The 20477-nt window shown below is 46.5% G+C and overlaps 2 protein-coding genes across 3 annotated transcripts in view; one reads left to right on the top strand and one right to left on the bottom strand.

Annotated features, from left to right (window-relative positions):
* The window catches only part of SRPK3 (SRSF protein kinase 3), an 83606-nt gene that overhangs the window by 39409 nt on the left and 23720 nt on the right, over window positions 1-20477 (bottom strand). Inside the window, exon 3 of the mRNA XM_063936718.1 lies at window positions 1758-1894. Coding sequence (XP_063792788.1) covers window positions 1758-1894 — 137 coding nt within the window. The remainder of the gene's footprint in view (window positions 1-1757; window positions 1895-20477) is intronic.
* LOC134948626 (glucose-1-phosphate thymidylyltransferase-like) overlaps window positions 6764-20477 on the top strand; it is a 118159-nt gene continuing 104445 nt past the window's right edge. The window contains exon 1 of one of the 2 annotated variants that reach the window (XM_063936722.1): window positions 6764-6810. The gene's annotated coding sequence lies outside the window, so the exon portion shown is untranslated. The other variant, XM_063936723.1, reaches the window with a different exon arrangement.

Below are 20477 nucleotides of genomic sequence, written 5' to 3'. Positions count from 1 at the left end.
TGGAGATTCCCGCTCTTTTTCCTCATGAGAGGAGGGAAATTTACCTCAGCTTTCTTCCCCTTAACATGTGTACCCTTGTGTCAGGGACAGATGAGTCATCAGTGATATGCAAATCATCTTATATTACAATAATCATATATTGAATACTTTTCTGCCATTCTGGCTGTAACTTTGCATCATCGTAGTCGACACTGGAGTCAAACTCTGTGTCGATATCAGTGTTTATTATTTTGGATAGTGAGCATTGTGAGCCTCTGCAGGGCTCTGTGCCATAGGGACAGACATGGGTAGATTTCCTGTCTGTTCACTAATCTTTTGTGCAATAAATTCACCTTAGCACTTACACATATCCAAACAGGTGTCGGCGTTGTCGACGGAGACACCCTCTCACACACATATTCGCTCCATCTCCTCCTTAGGGAAGCCTTTTACCTCAGACATGTCGACACACACGTACCGACACACCACACACACAGGGGATGGTCTATTTGAAGACAGTTCCCCCACAAGGCCCTTTGGAGAGACAGAGAGAGAGTAAGCCAGCACACACCCCAGCGCTATATGACCCAGGAATCACACAGTAACTTAGTGTTAACCCAGTAGCTGCTGTATATATTGTTTTTGCACCAAATTTATGTGCCCCCCCCCCTCTCTTTTTACCCTCTTCTATGCAGGGGAGAGCCTGGGGAGCTTCTCTCAGCGGATCTGTGGAGAGAAAATGGCGCTGGTGAGTGCTGAGGAAGAAGGCCCCGCCCCCTCAGCGGCGGGCTTCTGTCCCGTTTCTGTGTAAAAATAATGGCGGGGGCTCGTACATATATACAGTGCCGGACTGTATATATGTATAATTTTGCCAAAAAGGTATTATATTGCTGCCCAGGGCGCCCCCCCCCCCCTGCGCCCTGCACCCTACAGTGACCGGAGTGTGTGGTGTGCTGTGGAAGCAATGGCGCACAGCTGCAGTGCTGTGCGCTACCTTTAGTGAAGACACGAGTCTTCTGCCGCCGATTTCAAAGTCTTCTTGCTTCTGTACTTCTGGCGCGGCTCCGGGAACGGACGATCAAGGTTAGGGTCCTGTGTTCGATCCCTCTGGAGCTAATGGTGTCCAGTAGCCTAAGAAGCGCAACCTAGCCACAGTTAGTAGGTTTGCTTCTCTCCCCTCAGTCCCACGTAGCAGAGAGTCTGTTGCCAGCAGAAGCTCTCTGAAAATAAAAAACCTAACAAAATACTTTCTTTACTAGTAAGCTCAGGAGAGCCCACTAGGAGCACTCAGCTCTGGCCGGGCACAGATTCTAACTGAAGGAGGGGCATAGAGGGAGGAGCCAGTGCACACCAGATAGTACCTAATCTTTCTTTAGAGTGCCCAGTCTCCTGCGGAGCCCGTCTATTCCCCATGGTCCTTACGGAGTCCCCATCATCCACTAGGACGTTAGAGAAACACATGGTTCCCGGAACTTATCCCTGATCCTGTTTTTCGTACGGAAATGGTAAATTTTTCCATTAAAAAAATGGGCATTAAAAACGGGGGGGGAAATCGCAAAAAAAGCCTGTTGGTTTTTTTTAGTGGAAATATGTACAGTGGCTAATTGAATTCCCCCCTACATTTCTTTGCACATTTTAAAACAGCCCCACCTGCAGTGCAGCATGGTTTTACACAGGTGCACATTTACTTTTATTTATTTATTTCCAACTCAGAATCAGGCCCTAACACACATTTGGTTTCAACAACATTAAGGTGTATCCTTACTGTCTGCTCTTACCTCTGCAGTAGTCCACAGGATCTTCCTGCTCTTCGTTGTCAGAACCCAGTGGCCCAGATGGAGGTAACACTGGTGTCGGGGGCGTAGGTGGAGGCCCTGGAGATACAGGCACATCCTGTAAGCTAGGGTCCGGAAGCCTGCAGAAGGAGAACAGCATATCATCACCCTGCATTGTATAAAAGGACTGAATTGCTACTACAGTAAATAACGGACTCTAAAGTTAGAATTGCATGTAAGCAATATTCCTAGCAATTTGTATATTTCCAGCAGCTAAATCCACAAACTACCTGCATTATGGGCCTAATTCAAGGTTGATCGCAAAATAAAATTTTCCTCTAATGGGCAAAACCATGTGCACTGCAGGGGGGGCAGATATAACATGTGCAGAGAGAGTTAGATTTGGGTGTGGTGTGTTCAAACTGAAATTGCAGTGTAAATATAAAGCAGACAGTATTTACCCTGCACTGAACCAAAATAACCCACCCAAATGTAACTCTCTCTGCACATGTTATAACCGCCACCACCCCCCCTCCCCCCATGCAGTGCACATGGGCCCAGCTACGATCATTCGATCATTCACACTGACATGCGGGGGGACGCCCAGCACAGTGCTAGTCCGCCCCGCATGTCAGTTCCCCCCCCCCCCCACAGAAGTGCAAAGGCATAGCACAGCGGCGATGCCTTTGCACTTCAAGAGTAGCTCCCGGCCAGCGCAGCTTTAGCGTGCTGGCCAGGAGCTACTCATCGCTCCCCGGCCCGCAGCGGCTGCGTATGACATCACACAGCCGCTGCGGGCCACTCCCAAACACTGCCGTTCCGCCTCCTTCCGCCCAATGACCGCATCTGACTGTCAATAAGGCAGAGGCGATCGCATCTCTGCTACGGCCTTTGCCGTCTGGCATGCGCAGTGGGTACCCGTTCGCTCTGCTGCAATATAAAAAAGCAGCGAGCAAACGGGTCAGAATGACCCCCTTGGTTTTGCCCATTAGAGGAAAATTTTATTTTGCAATCAACCTTGAATTATGCCCAATATCCTAAAAGAAAATGTCCAATTATGTAAATAAACAAAGTATTTGTAATGTTCCAAAATGCATGTTACTATTGTAGGGAACATTGTAGCGTTACATGCAAGTCTGCCTTGCAGACGTATCTTAGCAAAACGCACGTTCTGGGGCCAAGCACACACCTCTATGGGCAATTCCTAGGTGGGCACAACTCAGACACATCTCTGAACAATTTACCCGGTGGTTATGGGATGTACGTATGTAGGCTATGCTGACTGATGAGAGCATGCAGTCAGATGTGCAGGCTTGTGCTTCAGGAGAGGTGTGACAGGTATAGGGCTGGTGCAAGTGTTGTGGTAAGAGGAGGTGCAGTCACACACAGGGTATGGCCAAACATCCACATTCCGAACACCAAATAAAAGTGGAATTGTAACTTGAATTCAACTCTATAGTATTCAACATCCCAATGCTGAGAAGCAAAGCAGTGAGCAACTGTATAAACACATGAAGGTGGCCAAACTGAAGAAAACCGGCACCGACAGATGGATTTCTTGCATAAAAAATGCAATGCATATTTTCATAAAAGAATTATTCTCACTGCTGATATTATTTACACGCTGCCATATACTGTACCTTCTGATGAAACCGTGGTTTGATTTTCACGGAGAAACATGTTAAGGACATCTCACGCTGCTGTTTTTCCCTGAGATCTACACAAGCACAGCACCACAGTCCGGACTCCAGCACACGGCAAACTGCCTGAATTCTGCAGCTACGAACGGCGCCCTCCCTCCCCGTGAACTGAATAGAACACTGCCGCTCCCACCAACCACAATGGATTCCGCATGCTGACAGCCAGCCTCACATGAGACTCTAAGGAATAAGTGGTGAGCACAAAATTGTTTGGCGGTCGGGGGAGGTAGTAGCATAGCGCCCATCGTTTATACAGCTGAACATTCACCATCTAGTGAACACCATTCACATTCCCTAAAACAAATTGGGACTTTATAATTTGCCTTGGAGCGAACCAGCCACACTGGTCTTTTGGATGTGGACATCTGTGCAATGGGGGTCATTCCGAGTTGTTCGCTCGCAAGCGGATTTTAGCAGATTTGCTCATGCTAAGCCGCCGCCTACTGGGAATGAATCTTAGCATCTTAAAATTGCGACCGATGTATTCGCAATATTGCGATTACACACCTCGTAGCAGTTTCTGAGTAGCTCCAGACTTACTCGGCCTCTGCGATCATTTCAGTGCTTGTCGTTCCTGGTTTGACGTCCCAAACACACCCAGCGTTCGCCCAGACACTCCCCCGTTTCTCCGGCCACTCCTGCGTTTTTTCCGGAAACGGTAGCGTTTTTTCCCACACGCCCATAAAACGGCCTGTTTCCGCCCAGTAACACCCATTTCCTGTCAATCACATTACGATCGCCAGAACGAAGAAAAACCCGTGAGTAAAATTCCTAACTGCATAGCAAATTTACTTGGCGCAGTCGCAGTGTGGACATTGCGCATGCGCATTAAGCGGAAAATCGCTGCGATGCGAAGATTTTTACCGAGCGAACAACTCGGAATGACCCCCAATATACAATTGGGATACAGTATATGGCAGCGTGTAAATAATATCAGCAGTGAGAATAATTATTTTATGAAAATATGCATCGCATTTTTTATGCTTTTATTTTATGTGATTGAATAAAATGTTTATATAGTAATGATCGGTATCTAGCGCTCTCTTGTGATATTGCATGTTTCACAATTACTTTGTATCTATTTGAGTATCGCAGAATACTCATGTGGGAGCAGCTATAAGTATATAGATATCAGTATATCAATTCTATTATATAAATTGGGTGACCAACAGCTTTATTTTGTGCCTTATATCAGAGCGCCTGATCTGATAATTTTAGGAGTCATAATTATCAAGCACTATAGATGGATTTCTTGCATTGCATTGACTCCAGTGGAACAATGGTGGTAATTCCGAGTTGATTGCTCGCTGCCGATTTTTGCAGCGCAGCGATCAGGTAAAAACTGCGCATGCGTATGCACCGCAATGCGCAGGCACATCGTACGGGTACAAAGTGGATCTATGCTGGGCGATGGATTTAGCGAAGATTACAATCGCATAGCCGAACGCAAGGTGATTGACAGAAAGAGGACGTTTATGGGTGTCAACTGACCGTTTTCTGGGAGTGTTTGGGAAAACACAGGCGTGTCCAGGCGTTTGCAGGGCGGGTGTATGACGTCAATTCCGGCACCAAAAAGACTGAAGTGATCGCAAGGGCTGAGTAAGTCCAGAGCTGAGCTGCTCTGAAACTGCACAAAATGTTTTTGCTGCGCTCGGCTGCACAGGCGTTCACACACTTGCAAAGCAAAAATACACTCCCCGTGGGTGGCGACTATGCGTCTCCACGGCTGCTAAAAGTAGCTAGCGAGCAATCAACTTGGAATGACCCCCAATAACCCATTTCATTGCCAAAATGACATTAAAAACAGACAAACATAAACATGTACTATTTGGCATTGTCAAGTAATCATTTTTTAACTAATTTTCACCATTTACAGAATTATTCACCACAAACTTAATATTTTCTCCTAGCTTATGATTTCCCCACAATAGGTATTATTGTTTTCATGTGTACGTAGCTTTCTGGTACTCCTAGTGCTGCTTAAGTGATGTGCATCACCAGTGGCGTAACTACAAATTTTGTGCCCCCCTGACAAAAAACACCACTCCTACCATCCCATGGTACCTGCTCGTTGTCTGGGGATCCCCCATCCCCCCACCCGCCGCAGGTCTGAAGTCCAACAGGGGGCGCTGTACACACCTGCCCTCTTCATACTATTGAAATTTGAAAATGTCCTTCCCAAAATGGCTGCTGCCGCCTCCCCTAGCATCCTTAATAACTGTCTCCTCTGAGATGGCAGCCATTTTGTGAGAGACACCTCTCCCACTGTGCTGGTCCTCTGGCTGGCGGCGGGTCGGTCCAGGACAGTTGTCCCCACAGTACACCCAGCACCCACAAGCCACCCACCGCGGGGATTGAGCAAACTGGTGCTACGCCACTGTGGATCACTGTTCCAAACCTCCGTGGAAGACTGGAGAAAAGGGGACAGATGGTGAACGAGTTGGGGAGGGAAAATAGCAAGACTAAAACTCTTTAAAATAATAACTGAAAATGTAGTAAAAATATTGCATGTACAGACATACTAGAATACTTATGGACAAAGTGTGTGATACTAACATGAAAAAGGTTGTGGCAGAGCCTTAATAGGTAGTGGCCATATCACAATAGGGAGGAGGGGTGGCCAAACTATGTGGCATGGCTTGTATTTCTGAAGCACTTCCCAAAAAAACTCTCATGCATTTGCATTTGCACACGTGGCATGTATCATACTTGCCTACCTGACCCTCTCCATGAGGGAGAAGATGCTCTGTGCCTGGACTTTCCTGGTAATGTATGAATGCCATCACCTGTGGTGAAACGCCTTTCTTATCAATTAACTAGTTCACCACAGGTGATGGCAATCATACATTACCAGGAAAGTCCAGGAACAGAGCATTTTCTCCCTCATGGAGAGGGTCTGGTAGGCAAGTATGGCACGTACCTATACCACATGTTTATCACTGCTCTCTGTGAAGGATTCTTGGGTAACAGGATTCCAGGTTTATTGTGCTACAGACAGCTTCACAATGGTTTCACACTGATAATAACTAATCACTAATCCAGAAAGTGCATGCAGTTGGTAACCGGAAAGATACAGGTAATGCTAGGCAAGCAATGGCATAACTTTGACAAGATTTTTATTCCAGCATGAAAACGACCCAAAGCCTATAATTATTATTTTATGTACAAGATTTCTCTGCTATGATTTTAAAACCCCAGGAAAAGGTCTGTTTCTGCAAAGCAGACTTAATTAGAGAAGGCTAATTAGTGCTAACACCTGCATGGCTGTAATAAAAGCCTGTCAGGCTGGACAGGAAGTTGCTCAGTTCCTGGGGAGCAAGCTGCCTAGTTCCAGAGAGACACCATTACTGACTGAAGTTAGTGCTGTGTTGAACTGCTGATTTGTGAGTTGGGCAGTAGGTCTTTCTCACAGAGAAGAAAACCTTGAGTATAGTTAGAGCCCAGATGGGCTAGGATTTATGCAATATGTTTTGTTTTACGGTTTCTGCAAATAAAAATAGCTAAGGCTATTTGCAACAAACACCCTAGACTGGTTTGTCACTATTTGGGCTGCTGTAAGAAAGTGCAACCTTCTACCCCAGAAGACATCCTCCTTGCCCCGACCGGCTCACAATGTCAGTTTGCTGATCGGGGAATCGAGATTTTTAAACATGTGTAATACTCCCAAATTCCCGATCTGGGGATCGGGAAATTGCGGAAATACGCCACTGATGTATAGTAGACATTAATGCTTCAAACAAGCAAGTCCAAAACTTGCAGTGTACAGATACCAATACCAGTTCATTAGCAGGTTACTATGGAACTTGGCGCTGCGCTAACACTAGTCTGGATGTAGCTTGCAGCAAACACAGGTGAGGACAAACCTTAGCTGGTTCCTACATACTGTAGTAACCAGAAATGCACACATCCACATGTGGTGCAAGGTTCCGATGGAACTTTGTAGCTAGCAGAATCTGCCCCATGGCACACAGCTGTAACTGGAGCAAAGGGGGGTGAATACTTAATCAAATATTGGACTGTTAGCTACAGTGCCTTGCTAAAGTATTCACCCCCTTTGCATTTTTCATGTTTTGTTGCCTCACAACCTGGAATTAAAATGGACTGTTTGAAGGTTTGCATCATTTCATTCACAGAACATGCCTACAATTGTGAAGATTTTTTTTTATTTTATTTTTATTGTGACGCAAACAACAAATAGGACAATATAACAGAAAACTTCAGCGTGCATAACTATTCACCCCCCTAAAGTCAGTACTTTGTAGAGCCACCTTTTGCGGAAATTACAGCTGCAAGTCGCTTTGGATAAGTCTCTATGAGCTTGCCACATCTTGCCACTGGGATTTTTGCCCACTCAAGGCAAAACTGCTCCAGCTCCTTCATGTTGGATGGTTTCCACTTGTGAACAGCAATCTTCAAGTCTGACCACAGATTCTCAATTGGCTGGAGATCTGGGCTTTGACTAGGCCATTCCAACCCATTTAAATGTTTCCCCTTAAACCACTCGAGTGTTGCTTTAGCAGTATGCTTCGGGTCATTGTCCTGCTGGAAGGTGACCCTCCGTCCCAGTCTCAAATCACAGGCAGATTGAAACAGGTGTTGCTCAAGAATATCCCTGTATTTAGCACCATTCATCTTTCCATCGACTCAAAACAGTTTACCAGTCCCTGCTGCTGAAAAACATCCCCACAGCATGATGCTGCCACCACCATGTTTCACTGTGGGGATGGTGTTCTTGGGGTGATGGGATGTGCTGGGTTTGCGCCAGACATAGCATTTTCCTTGGTGGCCGAAAAGTTAAATTTTAGTCTCATCTGACCTGAGAACCTTCCTCCATACATTTGGGGAGTCGTCCACATGCCTTTTGGCAAACTGAAAACGTGCCTTCTTATTTTTAACACTAAGTAATGGCTTTTTTCTAGCCACTCTTCTGTAAAGCCCAGCTCTATGGAGTGTACGGCTTATTGTGGTCACATGCGCAAATACACAAGTCTCTGCTGTGGAACTCTGCAGCTCATTCAGGGTTACCTTTGGTCTCTGTGCTGCCTCTCTGATTAATGCCCTCCTTGCCCGGTCTGAGTTTTGGTGGCCGGCCCTCTCTTGGCAGGTTTGTTGAGGTACCATGTTCTTTCCATTTGAAGATGATGGATTTGATTGTGCACCGGGGGATATTTTTTTTATAACCCAACCCTGACTTGTACTTATCAACTACTTTGTCCCTGACTTGTTTGGAGAGCTCCTTGGTTTTAATGGTGTGATGCCTCTTGCTTAGTGGTGTTGCAGCGTCTGGGGCCTTTCAGAAAAGGTGTGTTTATACTGACAGATCATGTGACACTTATAGGGGGTACACACTGAGAGATCAGTGCTTAAATTCTAATTAATCTGACTAGATTGCTTTAAATTTAAGCACGGATCCTCCGTGTGTATGCCCGATAGCGATGTGCGGTCCCGTGCGTCGCTATCGCCCGTGCTAGATTAGCCTGCATGCAGGCACAATCTAGCAGATCGGACATTTCACCGCTGGGTGAAATGAGCGGCCCACCTTGCTCAACACACATCGCGCTGTGCTGAGCGGGGGAGAGATGTGTGCTGTGCGGTCACTGATAGATCGCTCAGCACACATCTCTCCGTGTGTGTACGGGGCTCTAATTATGGACTTCATTTCACTAATTATGTGACTTCTGAAGGTAATTGGTTACACCAGAACTTTTGAGGGGCTTCATAGCAAAGGGGGTGAATACATATGCACATGCAAATTTTCAATTTATAACTTTTTATATAAATTTTTCTCATTTCACTTCACCACCTTAGACTATTTTGTGCAGATCCATCACATAAAATTTAGGATTAAAAAAAAAAAAAAATTAACTTACAGGTTGTAATGTAACAAAATAGGTAAAAAGCCAAGGGGGTGAATACTTTAGCAAGGCACTGTATATTATTATCCTTATGTATATCAAAACAGTAACAAGAGCAAGATGATGCATGTGACTGTGCGACTGTCGGAGAGGAGGAGATGGGGGACCTGGTGTGCAAAGGGGTGTGCTGGGAGCCGCCATGTTGGAGACCAGGAGTCTGTGGCCGATCGCTGAGTTCGGTGGTATGCTTAGTCCAATGGGACGCAGCTTCCTCTTACAAAAGGGGTCAGCCCACTCTTGCATGCTGCCAGTGCTTTGTTACTGCCTAGAGCAGAAACTACAGCACTGAGCTCCCTCAGGTATCCCCTGTGGTTTTTCCATGATTCCATGATCCAAAGGGTCTCTAACTCCGAAGTACAAGTCTGCCTGTCATTCTCCACTGCACTTCTGCCGTAGGTTCCTCAATTCCGCAGCTGTCTGCCTTCCAGGCAGTGCCCCGGAACCATAGAGGGGTTCCCCGGTCATCGGCAGTGCCCTCCAGCCACAACTACCCAGCATCCATTCTTCAACAGTGTTCTTCATCACGCATCGTCAGTATTCAGCAGAGTTCTTTGAGTTCCTCAGCCACGTCACTTGAGTATACATTCTCACAGCTCCTTCCAGAGTATTGTAGCCTAGTTCTTAAAGTTCCGTTCTTCAGTTACTCATCTTTGAACCTCAAGTTATATGAGAAGAAACTACATCCGGCCTCCTCAATTCCTCCCCACTCCCACAGCCACTCCTCCAACAAACGCCCACCTTACGGATTCTCAAATTCAGCCCGCTGTGACAGAGAGGGTAAATGTTACAGTCTTACTGAATACTGTAACTATTCTCCATTCCATAATTGCCCCCTAAGACCCCTTTCAGACAGGCCTCAAAATCCCAGGTTTATGCACATGAATGCGCATCTACACGGGATTTTGGCCAGCATGCTAGACCCGGCAATTTCCCGGATCTGATATCTGAAAGGGGTATTAACAATACCATACATCTGTAAAACTCCATCCCTTGCCACTTTTCATCTTGGCTATTTTAATAAAATACCTTATTCTGCAGTAAAATAGGTTGCTTTCTATTTATAATTTTACCACCTATACCATTTTAGACATATCTTTAAAAAAGTGTATGAGGAATGTGTGTATGTAATCCTATAATTTCTTTTGATTTCACTATATAGCAGTGAACAGCCCAGAATGAGCGTCATTCTCCTACGTATTAGCAATGTGCTACACGTACAATCAGCAACTCTGCATATAAATCAGTTTGCAGGCTTGCTCTATAAATGTCCCCCAGCAAGAATTAGCCAGATATTCCTTCCACATGTATGGATCAGGTGCCTCTCGCACGGTTTTAAAATAGGTCCCTGGATTTGGTTTTGCTTTAAATGGAAGGTTCTTTGTTGTCTGCAGCGCATATTTAGATATAGCAAAGTCTAAAATAGCTTTCAAAACTCCACTTGGAGATAACAAGGCACCTAATGTCATTGTATGCTCTTAACACTATGCCTACTGGAATGAATAAACTGTCAGGTACATTATTGTGTCTTAGCACCTTATTCTGAGTAATTGCCTATAAAAATAACATTGCGGTACTGATTCACTGCCAGCACAACAAACACAAATGTGCTGTAACATAACCCACAGCAATCAGTTGTTCATTTTTATTTTTAACAAGCTGTTGAGAATAAGTGCACCTGTTTGTAGCTTCATCACTTGCTAGTTTGAATGTTTACAGCTTTAATAGGGATGCAGTCGATACTCCGGATGTCGGGATCCCGGCGTTCAGGAGACCGGCGCTGGAATTCTGACAGCCGGTGAAATGCTAACGCCCTGAATTCCATCAAACGCTCGGTATTCCCACTGTGACGAGGGAAGCGAGCAACCGGGGCCGATGCTCAGTGAACCGGTGAGGGGACTCGCTGACGGGATTCCGCTTTCGGTATAGTGACAGCCGGCATCCTGTCTGCTGGCATATCACATGTATTCCCTTTAAAGTAGGCAGGGATAGAATAACTGCAATAAGATGCACCACTGAACGCACATTGGACACTGTAGTTGCCCTCTGGTTGGTAAGAATGTCAGAACATGGGCACAGGTGCCCGAGCAACTGCAAAAAACAAATAGCTGCTGGACACCACACGCCTGCATCTGCCTATACACCTCCGTTATGGAGATACGTACGATATGTTGGCAGTCATATCAACAGCGGCATCCCGAAGCAAAGAATCAGAATAACTAGGTTGCCCCACCCCTAAACACTAACCTTCCCTTCCCGAAGCCTAACTCTCCCCGGTAGTGCCTAACCCTGCCTCCCCCCCCCTCCCGCAGAACTGAGTAGTGATTAAACTGATGCAGGAAAAAAGAACACGATTCTAAACCCCAAATTCTAGCCCTACATTGCAAATGAAACAAAACTGTGCTAGAAAATGGACTGCCATCATCTGTGGCATAATATTGGGTTCGATTCCCATCAATGTGGGGATTGAATGTTTTCTGGGTTTCCTCCCACACTCCAGAAACATACAGATGACTGTAAGCTCCACTTGGGCAGGAACTGATGTGAAGTACTAATATTCTCCAAACGTAACAGAATGTGTGCACTATGGTGGTCATTCCGAGTTGTTCGCTCGCAAGCTGTTTTTAGCAGATTTACTCACGCTAAGCCGCCGCCTACTGGGAGTGAATCTTAGCATTTTAAAATTGCGAACGACGTATTCGCAATATTGCGATTAGACCTCTCTTAGCAGTTTCTGAGTAGCTCCAGACTTACTCGGCATCTGCGATCAGTTCAGTGCTTGTCATTCCTGGTTTGACGTCACAAACACACCCAGCGTTCGCCCAGACACTCCTCCGTTTCTCCAGCCACTCCCGCGTTTTTCCCAGAAACGGTAGCGTTTTTTCACACACTCCCATAAAACGGCCAGTTTCCGCCCAGAAACACCCACTTCCTGTCAATCACATTACGATCACCAGAACGATGAAAAAGCCGTGAGTAAAATTCCTAACTGCATAGCAAATTTACTTGGCGCAGTCGCAGTGCGAACATTGCGCATGCGCACTAAGCGGAAAAACGCTGCGATGCGAAGAAATTTACCGAGCGAACAACTCGGAATGACCCCCTATATAAATACAGGTTGAGTATCCCTTATCCAAAATGCTTGGGACCAGAGGTATTTTGGATATCGGATTTTTCCGTATTTTGGAATAATTGCATAGCATAATGAGATATCATGGTGATGGGACCTAAGTCTAAGCACAGAATGCATTTATGTTACATATACACCTTATACACACAGCCTGAAGGTCATTTTAGCCAATATTTATTATAACTTTGTGCATTAAACAAAGTGTGTGTATATTCACACAATTCATTTATATTTCATATACACCTTTTACACACAGCCTGAAGGTCATTTAATACAATATTTTTAATAACTGTGTATTAAACAAAGTTTGTGTACATTAAGCCATCAAAAAACAAAGGTTTCACTATCTCACTCTCACTCAAAAAAGTCAGTATTTCGGAATATTCCGTATTTCGGAATATTTGGATATGGGATACTCAACCTGTAACTATTAAATAAATAAGATTTTACTCACCGGTAAATCTATTTCTCGTAGTCCGTAGTGGATGCTGGGAACTCCGTAAGGACCATGGGGAATAGCAGTTCCGCAGGAGACTGGGCACAACTAAAGAAAGCTTTAGGACTACCTGGTGTGCACTGGCTCCTCCCTCTATGACCCTCCTCCAGACCTCAGTTAGGATACTGTGCCCGGAAGAGCTGACACAATAAGGAAAGGATTTGGAATCCCGGGTAAGACTCATACCAGCCACACCAATCACACCGTATAACTCGTGATACTATACCCAGTTAACAGTATGAAAAATAACTGAGCCTCTCAACAGATGGCTCAACAATAACCCTTTAGTTAACCAATAACTATATACAAGTATTGCAGACAATCCGCACTTGGGACGGGCGCCCAGCATCCACTACGGACTACGAGAAATAGATTTACCGGTGAGTAAACTCTTATTTTCTCTAACGTCCTAAGTGGATGCTGGGAACTCCGTAAGGACCATGGGGATTATACCAAAGCTCCCAAACGGGCGGGAGAGTGCGGATGACTCTGCAGCACCGAATGAGCGAACTCTAGGTCCTCCTCAGCCAGGGTATCAAACTTGTAGAATTTAGCAAATGTGTTTGACCCCGACCAAGTAGCTGCTCTGCAAAATTGTAAAGCCGAGACCCTCGGGCAGCCGCCCAAGAAGAGCCCACCTTGGGTGCATGCAGGATAAATAGCGAGTCAGTCTTTCTGACTCCAACTGTCCTGGAAACATAGATTTTTAGGGCCCGGACTACGTCCAGCAACTTGGAATCCTCCAAGTCACGAGTATCCGCAGGCACCACAATAGGCTGGTTCAAATGAAAAGCTGAAACCACCTTTGGGAGAAATTGGGGACGAGTCCTCAATTCCGCCCTATCCATATGGAAAATCAGATGAGGGCTTTTACATGATAAAGCCGCCAATTCTGGCACACGCCGGGCCGAAGCCAAGGCCAACAGCATGACCACTTTCCACGTGAGATATTTTAATTCCACGGTTTTAAGTGGTTCAAACCAATGTGACTTTAGGAAATTCAACACCACGTTGAGATCCCAAGGTGCCACTGGGGGCACAAAAGGGGGCTGAATATGCAGCACTCCCTTAACAAATGTCTGAACTTCAGGTAGTGAAGCCAGTTCTTTCTGGAAGAAAATCGATAGAGCCGAAATCTGGACCTTAATGGAACCCAATTTTAGGCCCATAGTCACCCCTGACTGTAGGAAGTGCAGAAAACGGCCCAGCTGAAATTCCTCCGTTGGGGCCTTCCTGGCCTCACACCACGCAACATATTTTCGCCATATGCGGTGATAATGGTTTGCGGTCACTTCTTTCCTAGCTTTAATCAGCGTAGGGATGACTTCCTCCGGAATGCCCTTTTCCTTCAGGATCCGGCGTTCAACCGCCATGCCGTCAAACGCAGACGCGGTAAGTCTTGGAACAGACAGGGCCCCTGCTGCAGCAGGTCCTGTCTGAGCGGCAGAGGCCATGGGTCCTCTGAGATCACCTCTTGAAGTTCTGGGTACCAAGCTCTTCTTGGCCAATCCGGAACAATGAGTATAGTTCTTACTCCTCTTCGTCTTATTATCCTCAGTACCTTGGGTATGAGAGGAAGAGGAGGGAACCCATAAACCGACTGGTACACCCACGGTGTCACTAGAGCGTCCACAGCTATTGCCTGAGGGTCTCTCGACCTGGCGCAATATCTTTCTAGCTTTTTGTTGAGGCGGGACGCCATCATGTCCACCTGTGGCCGTTCCCAGAGATTTACAATCAGCTGAAAGACTTCTGGATGAAGTCTCCACTCTCCCGGGTGGAGGTCGTGCCTGCTGAGGAAGTCTGCTTCCCAGTTGTCCACTCCCGGAATGAACACTGCTGACAGTGCTAACATGTGATTTTCCGCCCATCGGAGAATCCTTGTGGCTTCTGCCATCGCCGTCCTGCTTCTCGTGCCGCCCTGTCGGTTTACATGGGCGACCGCCGTGATGTTGTCTGACTGGATCAGTACCGGCTGGTTTTGAAGCAGGGGTCTTGCCTGACTTAGGGCATTGTAGATGGCCCTTAGTTCCAGAATATTTGTGTGTAGGGAAATCTCCTGGCTTGACCATAGCCCTTGGAAGTTTCTTCCCTGTGTGACTGCCCCCCAGCCTCGAAGGCTGGCAGCCGTGGTCACCAGGACCCAGTCCTGTATGCCGAATCTGCGGCCCTCTAGAAGATGAGCACTCTGCAGCCACCACAGCAGAGACACCCTGGTCCTTGGAGACAGGGTTATCAGCCGATGCATCTGAAGATGGGATCCGGACCACTTGTCCAACAGATCCCACTGAAAGATTCTTGCATGGAACCTGCCGAATGGAATTGCTTCGTAGGAAGCTACCATTTTTCCCAGGACTCGCGTGCAGTGATGCACCGAGACCTGTTTTGGTTTCAGGAGATCTCTGACTAGAGACGACAACTCCTTGGCTTTCTCCTCCGGGAGAAACACCCTTTTCTGGTCTGTGTCCAGAACCATCCCCAGAAACAGTAGACGTGTCGTAGGAACCAGCTGTGACTTTGGAATATTCAGAATCCAACCGTGCTGTTGTAGCACCTCCCGAGATAGTGCTACCCCGACCAACAACTGCTCCCTGGACCTCGCCTTTATAAGGAGATCGTCCAAGTATGGGATAATTAAAACTCCCTTTTTTCGAAGGAGTATCATCATTTCGGCCATTACCTTGGTAAATACCCTCGGTGCCGTGGACAGACCAAACGGCAACGTCTGGAATTGGTAATGACAGTCCTGTACCACAAATCTGAGGTACTCCTGGTGAGGAAGGTAAATGGGGACATGTAGGTAAGCATCCTTGATGTCCAGTGATACCATGTAATCCCCTTCCTCCAGGCTTGAAATAACCGCCCTGAGCGATTCCATCTTGAACTTGAACCTTTTTATATAGGAGTTCAAGGATTTCAAATTTAAAATGGGTCTCACCGAACCGTCCGGTTTCGGTACCACAAACATTGTGGAATAGTAACCCCTTCCTTGTTGAAGGAGGGGTACCTTGACTATCACCTGCTGTGAATACAGCTTGTGAATTGCCTCCAGCACTGCCTCCCTGTCCGGGGGAGCTGTTGGCAAGGCAGATTTGAGGAAACGGCGAGGGGGAGACGTCTCGAATTCCAGCTTGTACCCGAGATACTACTTGTAGAATCCAGGGATCCACCCGTGAGCGAGCCCACTGGTCACTGAAGTTCTTGAGAGGGGCCCCCACCGTACCTGGCTCCGCCTGTGGAGCCCCAGCGTCATGAGGTGGACTTAGAGGAAGCGGGGGAGGGCTTTTGTTCCTGGGAACTGGCTGTATGCTGCAGCTTTTTTCCTCTACCTCTGCCTCTGGGCAGAAAGGACGCACCTTTAACCCGCTTGCCTTTCTGGGGCCGAAAGGACTGTACCTGATAATACGGTGCTTTCTTTGGCTGTGAGGGAACATGGGGTAAAAATGCTGACTTCCCAGCTGTCGCTGTGGAAACGAGGTCCGAGAGACCATCCCCAAACAACTCCTCACCCTTGTAAGGCAAAACTTCCATGTGCCTTTTAGAATCTGCATCCCCTGTCCACTGCCGAGTCCATAGACCCCTCCTGGCAGAAATGGACATTGCACTTATTTTAGATGCCAGCCGGCAAATATCCCTCTGTGCATCTCTCATGTATAAGACTGCGTCTTTAATATGCTCTATGGTTAGCAATATAGTGTCCCTGTTTAAGGTATCAATATTTTCTGGCAGGGAATCTGACCACGCAGCTGCAGCACTGCACATCCATGCTTAAGCAATAGCTGGTCTCAGTATAATACCTGAGTGTGTATAAACAGACTTCAGGATAGCCTCCTGCTTCCTATCAGCAGGCTCCTTTAGGGCGGCCGTGTCCGGAGACGGTAGTTCCACCTTCTTTGACAGGCGTGTGAGCGCTTTATCTACCCTAGGGGATGTCTCCCAACGTGACCTATCCTCTGGCGGGAAAGGGTACGCCATTAGTAACTTTTTAGAAATTACTAGCCCACGCTTCTTCACACACTTCATTTAATTCATCAGAAGGGGGAAAAACCACTGGTAGTTTTTTCTCCCCAAACATAATACCCTTTTTTGTGGTACCTGGGGTAATATCAGAAATGTGCAACACATTTTTCATTGCCGTAATCATGTAACGTGTGGCTCTATTGGAATGTACACTAGTCTCATCATCGTCGACACTGGAGTCAGTATCTGTGTCGACATCTGTGTCTGCCATCTGAGGTAGCGGGCGTTTTAGAGCCCCTGATGGCTTTTGAGACGTCTGGGCAGGCACGGGCTGAGAAGCCGGCTGTCCCACATCTGATATGTCGTCAAACCTTTTATGTAAGGAGTTGACACTGTCGCGTAATTCCTTCCACATATCCATCCACTCAGGTGTCGACCCCGCAGGGGGTGACATCACATTTATCGGCACCTGCTCCGCCTCCACATAAGCCTCCTCATCAAACATGTCGACACAGCCGTACCGACACACCGCGCACACACAGGGAATGCTCTGACTGAGGACAGGACCCCACAAAGCCCTTTGGGGAGACAGAGAGAGAGTATGCCAGCACACACCAGAGCGCTATATAAAACAGGGATACACAGTACACAGTGATTTTACCCCTTATAGCTGCTTGTATATCACAGAATGCGCCTAAATTTAGTGCCCCCCTTCTCTTTTTTACCCTATGTAGTCTGGAACTGCAGGGGAGAGCCTGGGGAGCGATCCTTCCAGCGGAGCTGTGAGGGAAAATGGCGCCAGTGTGCTGAGGGAGATAGCCCCGCCCCTTTTCCGGTGGGCTTCTCCCGCTTTTTTTATACGGTTATGGCAGGGGATTTTACACATATATAGTCTTAAAGGCTATATTATGTGTTAATTTGCCAAGTAAGGTACTTATATTGCAGCCCAGGGCGCGCCCCCCCCCCCCCCCCAGCGCCCTGCACCCATCAGTGACCGGAGTATGTGGTGTGCCTGGGGAGCAATGGCGCACAGCTGCAGTGCTGTGCGCTACCTTAATGAAGACCGAAGTCTTCTGCCGCCGATTTCCAGGAACGTATTCTTGCTTCTGGCTCTGCTAGGGGGACGGCGGCGCGGCTCCGGGACCGGACGACCGAGGCTGGGCCTGTGTTCGATCCCTCTGGAGCTAATGGTGTCCAGTAGCCTAGAAGCCCAAGCTAGCTGCAAGCAGGTAGGTTGGCTTCTCTCCCCTAGGTCCCTCGTAGCAGTGAGTCTGTTGCCAGCAGATCTCACTGAAAATAAAAAACCTAAATATTACTTTCTTTCTAAGAGCTCAGGAGAGCCCCTAGTGTGCATCCAGCTCGGCCAGGCACAAAATTCTAACTGAGGTCTGGAGGAGGGTCATAGAGGGAGGAGCCAGTGCACACCAGGTAGTCCTAAAGCTTTCTTTAGTTGTGCCCAGTCTCCTGCGGAGCCGCTATTCCCCATGGTCCTTACGGAGTTCCCAGCATCTACTTAGGACGTTAGAGAAAAATGAGTTACAGTACGTGTAAGCAGTATGCGCCATCTTGAAGTTGTTACCGAATGGTATAATAGGAAAAAGCGTGACATTTTTTTATGAATAACGTGTCAGTAAATGCGCAATCCCTTTCTATAAATGGCCTTTAGTTGATCATCATGTTAAAAAGAAATATAGGTTTAAAACCCAAATAAAAACAGTTTTGAAAAAAAAAAAAGAGAAAAAAATATATATATATGGAACCACTTCTACAGATACTGTATGTAGAATAACACAGGTTTATTATGTTGCAAAGTTACTGACTTTATTTCCTGCAGATTTCAACTAAACCAATTTACAACAAAAAAAACAAAACAACAACATAGAAATGTTATTACGGTCTACAAGCATAGGGGTCGATTCAATTCAGCGAGATGTGAATAACTCCAGGAAGGAGGCCCTGGAGCTATTCAATTCAGCTCGCTGTTATGTCGGAAAATGCCGACAACGCCTTAAACCGGGTGTTTAGTCACGAGAATGGGCATTCTCCGCCGCAATGTTCTTTGCGTCGCACTAAACTGCATTGCGGCACTAGTTTTGAAGGATTTCTACTCACACCTCAAATACCGATGGTCGCAATGTTCATCCAGAACTGCGATCGCATCGCAGTGTTCAGATCGCGAATGCAGGAAGGAGGTGGTATGCACCTCCTCCCTACATCTGCATTGCTAAGGATTGCATTTACAAAACTGCTATGAGTAGCTTTACTAATGTAATCCTTACTGAATTAGTCACAAAATGTAGTGACTTTATTTACAATATACTTTTTCACTTTATCAGTCGTGTTGGCCCTTTTCTCTGTGTGTGTATAATGATGCAATTCTCACCAGCCCACCTAGTGGCCACCTGCCTCTCCCCTCCGAGAGGTGGTGGGAAATGCAGGTTAATGGGCGCTAAGCTGTAGCTTTGCTTAAGGTGCAGAAAGACCTTGCTCCAGTCCTGATCCTATAGTGTCAATGACACTCTTATACACTTCCCTTCACAGCGCCAGCCATACCTTCTGTTACCTATCCTGGGGTTTATTTGGGAAATCCTTCTCTCTCCTTAGGCTGCAGAGAGAGAATTTCTTTTTGGCGCTGCCCATATTTAAATTTTTTACATATGTAGCCACACCCACTGCACCTGTTATAGGGGGGGTAATGGGTGATCTTATTGCTACAGATATTTATTGCACTTTCCTCTGGTTTGTAGGTTGAATTCACATTCAACCTATTCAAAGCCTGTTCCGATTTTTCGATTTGTCGAAAAATCCGCCCAGGCGAAAACCACATGGATCGGCGAATTTGCTGCTTTTCCACGTGTTTTGTCGAATTTGGGGGGAGGTTTCGACAGTTTTTTTGGTCCGTTTTTCGCCCATGCCGATTCGACCAAAAAAAAAAAGTTGAAAAGGCGTGGTGAAAACGGAGCAAAAAAAACTGTCAAACGCCTACTAATGAATACCAAACGGTCGAATTAGTGCCGATTTTCCGACTGCCGGAAAACTCGTCACTAACTGAATATCCCCCACAGTATGCAGTGAAAAAGAGGATAATGTGGTATGTTAATATAAAATGGTAGCTGCTCAATCAATTTAGTAATCCTTCTAAGGCGTGTGAAGGGGAGGGGTTAGTCTAGACGGTATCCGTTCACATGGTCGACCATGTTATGGTCGACCACTATTGGTCGACATTGACATGGTCGACGTGGACACATGGTCGACACATGAAAATGGTCGACACGTGGAATGTCGACACATGAAAATGTCGACATGATTTTTTAAACTTTTTTTTCTTTTGGGGAACTTTTCCATACTTTACGATCCACGTGGACTACGATTGGAGCGGTAATCTGTGCCGCAGTGCACTAATTGGGGTTCCCAGTCACTTTACGCAAAAAACGACACCAAAAAAAGTTAAAAAAAAAAAACTCATGTCGACCCTTTCATGTGTCGACCATTTTCATGTGTCGATAGTGTGTCCATGTCGACCAT

The sequence above is a fragment of the Pseudophryne corroboree genome, chromosome 8 (assembly GCF_028390025.1).
Source record: "Pseudophryne corroboree isolate aPseCor3 chromosome 8, aPseCor3.hap2, whole genome shotgun sequence".
Lineage (NCBI taxonomy): Eukaryota > Metazoa > Chordata > Amphibia > Anura > Myobatrachidae > Pseudophryne > Pseudophryne corroboree.
The sequence above is the reverse complement of the archived record's forward strand: the minus strand, read 5'-3'. Positions and strand labels throughout refer to the sequence as shown.